This window comes from Moschus berezovskii, chromosome 14 (genome assembly GCF_049115385.1).
Source record: "Moschus berezovskii isolate FMDL1 chromosome 14, NW_MosBer_1.0, whole genome shotgun sequence".
NCBI classification, from domain to species: Eukaryota; Metazoa; Chordata; class Mammalia; order Artiodactyla; family Moschidae; genus Moschus; species Moschus berezovskii.
The window spans coordinates 84,222,372-84,233,584 of NC_142473.1; the positions used below are offsets into that span (position 1 = coordinate 84,222,372).

Here is an 11,213-nt window from a genome sequence, read left to right on the forward strand (position 1 = left end):
TTGAGCATATGTCCCAGTCCTCATAGTGAGTAAGCAATTCTGGGTCCAGAACACATGCCCGTCAGAAACACACACTGTCAGGTGCCAGAATTAGCCAGAGTTGCAGTTCACATTTACACGGACAAAGTTGGGAGAGACAGTTCCTTTGAACAAAAGAAAAGAGATTGATGTAGGGCTTAGGTTAGAGTACTGGTGTTGGGCATGTGAGAAGCTCCAGATCCCCACTGGCTACAAAACTATCAGAGTAGAAAGCTATATTTTTAAGAAATATAGTTGCAGGTCCAAAATTTGGTCTTTTAGAATATTCTTTAAATGATGCAAGTAAAATGTTGGAATTATGTTCTAAATCATTGCTACCTGGAATTGACTTTATTGAATAGAGTCACATACAAGAATGGGCTCTATGGGTTCTCAGTGTTGATTTGTATCACATGATGCCTTTGATAGTCTACTGCTAAATATCTAAATTGATTACACAGCCAAAAGATCAGAGGGGAAGAGGAGACATAAATAAGAAAACAAGAAAACTAGAAAAGAGCACAGCAGAGAGTCTGGATAAATCCAGGAAGTTGTAAGCTTTTGCTCATACTTAAATCTATATATTGGTAAAAAAATATGAAACAAAAAAGCATATAAGGCAAGCGTTATACATTTTAAAGTCTTCAGTGTAGAAAATTCATATATTCAACAAGTTCAGCGGTGAAAATCAGAGGTATATTTTAGTTCACTTCCTTTCTTTCCGTGATATGGCACCAGAGTTTCTTTATGGCATTCTTCATCTCCAAGTTTCTCAGCGTGTAGATTAGAGGGTTGAGCATGGGAGCAATGATAGTATAAAAAAGAGCAAACACTTTGTCTTCTGGTAAAGTAGTTGCTGGTCGAATGTAAATGAAGAATAAAGGAGCGAAAAAGACGACAACCACAGTGATGTGGGAACTGCAGGTGGAGAGAGCTTTGCGGCGACTCTCGACAGAGTAGGACCTGACAGTGGACAAGATCACAGCGTAGGATATCAGCAAGACCAGAAAAGTCACCAGGCCCATGAGGCCCGAATTGGCGATGACAAGGAGACCGATTCTGCTGGTGTCAGTGCAGGCCAGTTTCAGCAAAGGATACACATCGCAGAAGTAATGATCTATTTCATTGGGGCCACAGTAGGGTAAAAAGATGGCCAGGAGAAACTGACCAAAGGAATGAAGGAACCCCCCAGTGCAGGAAGCAGCGATCATGGCAACACACTTCTGTCTGGTCATGATCAGAGTGTAGTGCAGAGGCTTGCAGATGGCCACATAGCGGTCATAGGCCATCCCTGTGAGGATGAAGACCTCGATGCCCCCAAACAAGTGCATGGTGAAGAGCTGTGTCATGCAGCCATTGTAGGATATGGTCTTCTTTGCTGCCAGCAAGTCAGTGATCAACTTGGGGGTCACAGTGGAGGTGTAACAAAGATCTGAGAGGGAGAGGTAACTCAGAAAGAAATACATGGGCTGCTTCATAAGTTGACTGGAGGCGATAGAAATCGTGACAAGTAGGTTTCCAATCAGAATTGTGATGTAACAAAGTAAGAACAGTAAAAAACAGAGAAGTTCAATTTCCTTTTTCTGAGAAAGTCCTAGGAGAATAAACTCTGTGATGTTATTCCTATTTTCCATGCCTCAGAGCAGTTTGCAGCCACCTGAAATTAAATAGTTATCAATCTTTACAAATATGTAAATACGATGATGCATATTATTCCTTGTCATGGGCATATTAAAGTGGAAAGCATTCAAAACTTGAAGAAAAATATTTGATTTTTATTTTGAAAGGCTTTCCTTGCGTTCTCTTTGTCCCTGTCTGGAAAATATTAATTCCTGATAAACAACTTTGATACCTGATTTTAAAACTAACACTGTAGAAGGCAGCATATTTATGCAACCATTCTATCAGCATGTATTATCAAACATAACTGGATAATATGTCCTGGTAGAATTCAAGAAATGGTACTTTAGAGAAAAATCAATCATCCCTTTCCTATTCTCCATATTTGTAATTGAGAAAATAGACACAGAAATGAAACCTTGAGAGAAAATAAAAAAGCACGTATATGTGGACAATGTTATATGTGAGAAATTTCCTTCCATCTAGCCTAGGTGGAAGTGTGATAAATAGAAAAAAAAATCAACCAATTTGGAATCATGAGGTATATATACATGGTCAATATCAGCTATCTATTTGTGTACCTAATTTACAAATATGATTAATTTACAAGTGTGCTAAATTTACAGCTAGAATACCGTATTTTATAGTCAAACAAAAGGACCACAAGGAAAGTATAATGCCTCTATTTTTCAGAAGGAGCCACCTCGCACGTTAAAAATGTCGGCTCTCGCACTCAGTAAGGCCTCTGAGGCTAAGGCAGGTCTCAGCTGGATCTTAGTCTCCACAGCGTCTTACTCACTGGCGTGAGCTGGCCTCTTTCTGATCGACGTGCTCAAGCCGTTCAGCTCTTCCTAACGATCAGCCATCCCGAAAACGTTCGCTTCTTTCTGCTCCTACGTCGCATGTCTTAGGATCTCAGGCTGCCTTTTCTCTCTTCCATTCCTATTATTTTTACCTCCTCCTCCTAGTCACTGCTGTAAAGTAGTGTAATCACTCAGTCATGTCCGACTCTTTGCGACCCCTGGACTGTAGCCCACCAGGCTCCTCCTTCCACGGGATTCTCCATGGGAGGGGGTTGCCGTTTCCTTCTCCAGGGGATCTTCCCGACCCAGGGATCGAACCGAGGTTTCCCCGCATTGCGGGCAGACGCTTTAACCTCCGAACCACCAGGGAAGCCCGAAGTAATGTAAGACCAGCTCTAATAACTTGCTTATTTGGGCTTCCCTGGTGGCACAGAGGTTAAAGCGTCTGCCTCCAATGTGGGAGACCCGGGTTCGATCCCTGGGTCGGGAAGATCCCCTGGAGAAGGAAATGGTAGCCCACTCCAGCATTCTTGCCTGGAGAAGCCCAGGCTATAGTCCACGGGGTCGCATAGAGTCGGACACGACTGAGTGACGGAACGGAACTATTACACCTTTGAACAAGCCAATACCTTTCTACTGGCAGAAGTTCAAGAAGCATAGACTAGGGAGAACTACTGAGAATTAATCATTTCACTAAATCACAACAAAATTCTCTACTTCAACTGTATAAAGCACAAGACCTTAGTATTTAAAATATTTTATTTCATTTACTCCAAACCTCAGAACCAATAAATTCACAATTTTTTTTTTCAAATCTGTAACACTCCTCTTCTTATTTTTCATTTTCAATGAAATTGCCATTCAAATCTGTGTGCATAAAGTAGGGTTTGGAAGAGAAAAACTGCAAATCTATATAGTGTATGAGAGTCATCATCAGTGGCCACAAAATGACATTTAAATGTGTCATACTCAATAGTGAAGAGAGGATATTTGCAGTGGTCAAATAAGCCATCTCATTCAAATTAGGCTTTTAAAATAATTCCCAATAATTTAAAAGAATGCAGGGCTCTCTTCTAACTTCTCCCTTAAATTATATTCTTCTGATTTGGTGGGAAACACTATAAATTATATATTCAATCACAGATTATTGTTTATTTAATAATTGACTTACTGCATGAATCGATCAATTAACTTATATCTTCTCAGAGTTTTTTCCCTTATGATTTGTCTAAAATCCTACCTCTGAGATTCTTTATCAGATAGCAGGTCAAATCATATTTGAAAAAGACAATGTAAATGCCATTTTGGTAAGTGTGTTTGCAGACTAAAAGTGGAAAATCAATGAAATGATTATGAATTACCAAGAAAATAAACAAAACTTTTTAAAATGCAGATACTTTTGTCTTACCAATACTTGAATATTTCAGGCAAATTGAAAATTATTTCAAAAATTTTAATCTTGAAAATGTACTCAGTCTAGGCAAGTAGAAAAAGAGGGAGTATGTGAAAAATACCTATAGATTAATTTGCATTTTAAAATATAGAAACTGTATAATGCATGACTGAAAACTATAATCTATATTCCTGAACAACTTGAGAGCATTTTCCCTATTTTCCCTATGGAAAATAAGAAAGCATGACTCATGTCTACAAGTGTCTTTTTCATATTCAAAAAAAATTTAATAATTATATCAACAGAAGATATTCTTTAAAATACTGGACTGTTTGGAAAATGAAGCAAAATATCGTCTCCTGATCTCGTTGTTCTATTTTCTAACTTGTTGGAATGAGTAAGCCACATCTGTTTTTTGTATTTCAGTTTAGGCATCAATAAGCAGTGGGAGTTAAACTATATATTTAAGGATCTCTGCTGGACCCTAACTCCTTGTCCATGGTTCCGACGTACATTTTGAGGAGTCAGTGGCTGGATGTGGATGACTATTATTTTCCAAACAAATCAGAATACATTTACAACTCCCCTCCAGGTTATTGTCTCTCATTTCCTTTAAGATTAACTGATCCAGTCTCAGAAAGAAACATAACTCCTCCAGCTCTCCTTGTCCGTGGATCCTTTAGAGCCTGATGTTTTAAATTCCCTTTATCCAGTCCAGGTATGTAGAAAGCTCCATCATCTATATTTCAAACTTAAGTATTCTTCTCTGGAAGCCCTAATGATTCCCTGAAGAAGTGAACCTGGACTAGCAGTTTCAAACCAACCTTTGCTCAGTACTATCACAGTGTATTAAATTCTTACTACTTCCAGGTAGATTTCACTAACTACAGCCCACCATGCTATGGTTACTCAAATATTCTCAGACTTGTGGTTCTTAGAACTATCTACCTTGCTTCATTTTTTTTTTTTTCTAATTATTACCAGATACTGTTAAGTGCTTTAGCTTGTCTCTCTAAAACAGTCTTATCTTATTGAGAGTTAGGGCCAGTGCCTCATTTTCTCCCTAACCTGGACATAATGAGAAATAAAACCAAACAAAATTTATGCCATTCAAATCTATGTTGAATAGTGAATGTTTGACTTTGGAACACATTATATAAACTTTCTGAGCCATCCTACTTGTTTAATCTCTAAAGAAAGGTAAATAAAACTCATCTCTTCTGGATGTGGGAAAAGTTATTAACCGGTTATCAATTACTATGTGTCAGGAATTGTGCTAGGTGGAAAAAAGACTAAAATAATCTAGGAGGCTTTATTGAAATTCCCATTTAGTAAGTTAGTTACCTAGTTCTCCAATAATAAGATTGTGACTGGATAATGACGAACGATGAAGGATTTGATGAATTAGACCATACGATACATTCCTCATTTAATCAATTATATGGCAGTGTGTCTCATCATGAATTAAATTATTAATTCTGTTAGCTTTCCCATTACCTCCTCACTCTATACTTGGATTATTTTAAGTATTCGGTATGTATTTGTCAAATAAATAAATTTTATTTCAATATTTGATAGAATGAAATGAAAATTCACTTTAATTACATGTCATTATCATTATAATTATTTTGTCATGTATTTAAGAGACATAAAAACACAGAATGCTTATAATAAAATTTACTTCAGAATGAGAGAGACTCAGAAAGATCACCTTAGAATTGCTCTCTACTTTTTGCTAGAATTCTATTAGAAACAATCATCTGAAGGTCACATAAATCCATCCCTGTAACCGTCCCCCACTTCTCACTCCCTTGGCTTACTGTGAGACTGCACCCTTCAGAGCAGTCTTACACATTAGAACTCGGTCACTTGCCCTAAAACCCTGGGTGTCTCCAGAAGGTGCAGAGCTAAATCTGACCGTGCTGTTAGCCACTCTGTCATTTATCCTGAATACTGATTCAGATCATCTTCACTAACCTCCTATTTTAATAGACAGCCTTGTCTTGGCCAACATGTAATAGAGTAAGTGGTGTTTTTAAATACAGGGATGAGAAACTCAAGCTACGAATATGGCACATTCAGGCAGTTAATAGGCAGTAAGAGCAGAGTGATTTAACACACTCTGCTTCTTGAGTGTTTCCTTAACAGATTCTCTGTGTCCTTTACTGAAATGTGAGTCACCGACTCTGCCTTACTAGCTTCCCTTTCACATTCCCCAAGTTATGAAAGAATGTTTAGCACTGTCATTTTATTACCTTATGAAACTGACATAGAAAGGGTAAGTTATCATATATGAACTGTGCAAAAAAAATGTAGCCATGAAAGAAATGCTCTGTATTACCAGGTAGATAGAGCAATAGTTTCAAGTGTTGACTGTACGAAAGTGTGGTTAAAGTTTTCTAATGAAAGTGTGGTTAAAGTTTTCTAATGAACATTATCCAAGAGGCAAATGATCATTATATTTAAATAATAAATTCTAAAAACATACTGATCTAGCAACAGTGATTAATTGTGGATTGATTAAGGAAAAGTTAACTCATGTCCAACTCACCAGATACTTGGCTTAAATCACATATACATGTAATATTTCACAGTACCATAATATAAATTACCCAGTAAATTCTATGACTATGTAGTAATATGCCTCATTATATAAATAATTCTGTAGATATCTGAAAATAGAACTTACCTGCTCTCTAAAGTAAGGTGTCCAGCTTTTTTCTTAAGCAAATTCAAAAGGCTTTTCCCAGTTTTATTTTAATATTTAAGAGAACAAAATGGTGCCATCATTTATGTTGGCAACTATTCTTTATTTCTCTTTAAATAACACTTTTATTATCTTCTATGGTGAACATTAAAATAAAGACAACACAAGGTTCCTACCTGATTTCTAAGCAACTTTAACTGGGAGATATTTAACTTGCAGACATTTATTGTAGTATCTCTGTGAGTTTGGAAATTCCCTTTGGGATAATGTGACCAAGGACAAGGTGAACTTTTCTGAACATTATTCAAAGACCTAAAAATAATTATATCGACCAAGTCATATTTTCCCTATGTGTCTATGGAAACTAAGTACAAATCAGCTTCTCTTTTATTATGGGGACAATTGTCAGAAGACCCTAATGACGTGAAAAGAAAGCTCATAATACCCACACCTCAGAAAGAAGAGGCGAAGAAAGAGAAAGAGACTCTGAGCTGCGAGAAAAGGAAACACTGACGCTGCCTCAGTTCCGTTTGTGGAGGGTGCTGGCTATTCCGGCATGCATCTCCTATAGTCTGTTAATAACAACACCGCTTTGAAAAGTGACCACAGTCTGTCGTCCATTCTTGCTCAACGTCTTTCACTGCGATTTTCTGTCCACAGTTCACCCAAAGAGCTCCCTTATATGCCTCGTCCCTGTAACGGAAGGTAGTACCAAGTCTTCTGTGGTTACTTACGTTTTTCTTGTTTCTCGGTAATATTTTGAGACAGCATTTTCTCTTCTCTGACAGCATTTTATTCAAGCTCCAGAGACCATATTCCTCAAATGCTTACATTTTTTAAAAAAATGGCACTTTAACAACTTTAAGTGCACAACTCAGTGGAATTGCTTGTGTTTATAATACTGTGTAACCGTTCTATATTTCCAAAACATTTTCATCACTCCAAACAGAAACTTCGCACCCATTAATAACTCCTCATCCTCCTTTCCCTCTGCCACTGATACTCTTTAATATACTCCGCGTCTGTGAATCTTCTTCTAATATTTCATGTAAGTGAAATCACGCAATCTTTGTTTCTCCTATCCTTATTTTATTTATTTTAAATTATTTAGTTACTTTGGCTGCATCTGGTCTCAGCTGTGGCACAGGGATCTCTCACTGCGCTGCCTGAGCTCTTCACTGCAGAGGGGGTTGTCAGTTGCTCCTCCACAGGTGGGATCTTAGCTCCCAACGAGGGATTGAACCTGTGTTCCCTGTATTGCAAGGTGGATTCTTAACCACTGAACCACCAAGGAGTCCCCTATCCCTTTTTTTCTACATTGCAATTTAATCTTGATTTCTCACAAAATTCTATTTTTTTTTAACAATCTCTTTCTTGAGTCCAACCAACTCTTTTTTTGCATACTCTTTTTCTATTCATGTTTTATTTTACATTTATGACGTACTTTTAATATTTCCAAATAATTATTTAAGGAGATTTAGTTCAATTCATTGGAGAAGGAAATGGCAACCCACTCCAGTGTTCTTGCCTGGAGAATCCCAGGGACGGGAGAGCCTGGTGGGCTGCCGTCTGTGGGGTCGCAAAGAGTCGACACGACTGAAGCAACTTAGCAGCAGCAGCAGCAGCACCAGTTCAATTCAGAGTGTTACGGTTTCTGTCTGTTGTGAGTGTGTCTTTGTGTACATGTGATGTTATTACAGGGACAAATTTATCGTTTGGAATGTTTTGACACATTTTATACGTTCCCCCTCCCTTTATAGTAGCATTGTATGGATACAGATTTTTTCTTTTCTTTATTTTTGATAACTTAGTGGAGTAAGCTTGGGTTTTCTGTGGCTTACAAGCACTCTAGTTTGGTGCTGATTTCTTCTGTAGTGTAGTGAAATGAAGTTGATGTGAATACACATACACACATACATATGCTCACACGTACATACACGGATATGTATGAATGTATCTATTTTGTTGTTGTTCAGTTGCTAAGTCGTGTCTGACTTTTAGAGACCCCATGGACTGCAGCATGCCAGGCTTCCCTGTTCTTCACTCCCTCAGAATTTGCTCAGATTCATGTCCGGTGAGTCGGTGATGCCATCCAACCATCTCATCCTCAGCCACTCTCTTCTTTTGCCTTCAGTCTTTCCCAGCATCAGGGTCTTTTCCAACGCGTTGGCTCTTCACACCACGTGGCCAGAGTACTAGAGTTTCAGCTTCGTCATCAGCATATGCCTAAATCTCTATATAAATCCCTCTCTCTGTAAAATGCACGGTTCTTGAGAGATTTTGGTGATCAGCTTTTTGTGTGTATGTTACTTCTATATTGTTTCTGGAAGACCCTTAACACAATTTACTCATCTTGCTTCTCCTAACATTTATAACTCTATTGTCATCCTTTTCGTTTCCTGCTTTGTCTTAGAAAGAAACTTCCCTGAAGTTTGCACCTCAAATCCTATACAATCGCTGCTTCCTATCAGACTTTTGAGCTGCTTTCAGTTGCCGGTTATGTGAGTAGAAATTTGTTATTTATTTCTCCTGTTTTGTCCCACTGATAATACCTCCACTTTCCTTTTCTCTTTCTGAACTGTGTCTTCAGATTTCTTCATTCTACGCACTTAGAGTTATGGTCATTTGAGACGCCGAGTTCTTTGCACTTGTGAGTATTTATCTGCTTAGAGGTAAATTTCACTTCAGGCAGTTATCTTCCTCAAAGAGACGCAAAACACGTGGTTTATTCGTTTGATTACCCTGGTATGAAAGTTTTTGGGAGGATGGTGGGGTGATTAAATTTTAGGTCCCAACAGTATCTTAAGGCCTTTTAATAGACCTTGCCAGAAGAATGCTTTATTTATTTTAATTTTGTTGATATCAGTATGCTGTGTACCATGTAATTTATTTTGATTATTACCTATATTACATCTCATATAGTAATTTTTGCTATGGTAGTCTATATTATTCCTTTGTAATTTTTTAAAGGCATGATTTTAGTTTTAAACGGACTGCCTTATTTACTCTTGTATTTGCTAGTAACCAATAAATGATAATTTTATTATTAAAACTGTTGTGTTTTACTTATGGGCTAAGACACAGTCAATTTTTAAAATTGCTTAAGAAAGATTGGAAAAAATTCTATTCCTTATTAGTAGATTTCTGTGATATATATGTAATTGTGTTATTTGGGATTATAACAGAAACACAATCACATATATATATATATATCATATATTGTTTTTAGTTTGAATTTACAGTCTGTTTATTTCTCCTCTCATCTCCTATAGTTTTTGGCTTATGAATATTTTTGCTTTGTAATTGAATTATATATATATATGTTAATAACATTATAACTTCATTATACATTCTTGTTTTTATAATATATTAATAGTATTTGCTTTTGTATTTTAATATTTATACTAATATCTACATGTTATTAACCATGTTCTTGTGTATTTACTTCTTACAAAATTAATTGAAATGAAGTGTTAACACTCTTTATTACCTAAACTATGTGATTATGTAAGTGACCAAGAGCCAACATATCACTCCTAGTTCAAAAACGAAAATTAGAAAAACAAAGATAAAAATCAAAGGTGAGTTGATGCTTGAATGTGATCTAGTAAATTGCCATCTTTGAACACTGGTTTCCTTATTCCTGAAAGCGACATGAAATTACCAACTGACAAAAATACAAAAAACCAAAAAAACCTAAAAGCAGAATTATTTTTTATTCTATGGACTTAACACTAGAAAATAAGGGGCTTCCCTGGTGGCTCAGATAATGAATCAGTTCAGTTAAGTTCTGTCGCTCAGTTGTGTCTGACTCCTTGTGACCCCATGAATCACAGCACGCCAGGCCTCCCTGTCCATCACCAAACCCCGGAGTTCACTCAAACTCATGTCCATCGAGTCGGTGATGCCATCCAGCCATCTCATTCTCTGTCGTCCCCGTCTCATCCCACCCCCAATCACTCCCAGCATCAGACTCTTTTCCAGTGAGTCAACTCATCACATGAGGTGGCCAAAGTATTGGAGTTTCAGCTTTAGCATCAGTCCTTCCAATGAACACCCAGGATTAATCTCCTTTAGAAGGGACTGGTTGGATCTCCTTGCAGTCCAAGGGACTCTCAAGAGTCTTCTCCAACACCACAGTTCAAAAGCATCAATTTTTCGGTGATCAGCTTTCTTCACAGTCCAACTCTCATATCCATACATGACCACGGGAAAAACCATAGCCTTGACTAGACGGACCTTGGTTGGCAAAGTAATGTCTCTGCTTTTTAATATGCTATCTAGGTTGGTCATAACTTTCCTTCCAAGGAGTAAGCGTCTTTTAATTCCATGGCTGCAATCAGCATCCGCAGTGATTTTGGAGCCCCCCCCCAAAAAATAAAGTCTGACACTGTTTCCACTGTTTCCCCATCTATTTCCCATGAAGTGATGGGACCAGATGCCATGATCTTCGTTTTCTGAATGTTGAGCTTCAAGCCAAACTTTTCACTCTCCTCTTTCACTTTCATCAAGAGGCTTTTGAGTTCCTCTTCACTTTCTGCCATAAGGGTGGTGTCATCTGCATATCTGAGGTTATTGATATTTCTCCCAGCAATCTTGATTCCAGCTTGTGCTTCTTCCAGCCCAGCGTTCCTCATGATATACTCTGCGTATAAATTAAATAAGCAGGGTG

General features: G+C 37.6%; 1 protein-coding gene across 1 annotated transcript; it reads right to left on the reverse strand.

Annotated features, from left to right (window-relative positions):
• Nucleotides 1-719: 719 nt before the first annotated feature.
• On the reverse strand, nucleotides 720-1,652 carry LOC129554116 (olfactory receptor 4P4-like). The gene has a single exon (XM_055422748.2). The coding sequence runs from the start codon at nucleotides 1,650-1,652 to the stop codon at nucleotides 720-722; it is 933 nt and encodes a 310-aa protein (XP_055278723.2).
• Between the last annotated feature and the right edge of the window lie 9,561 nt (nucleotides 1,653-11,213).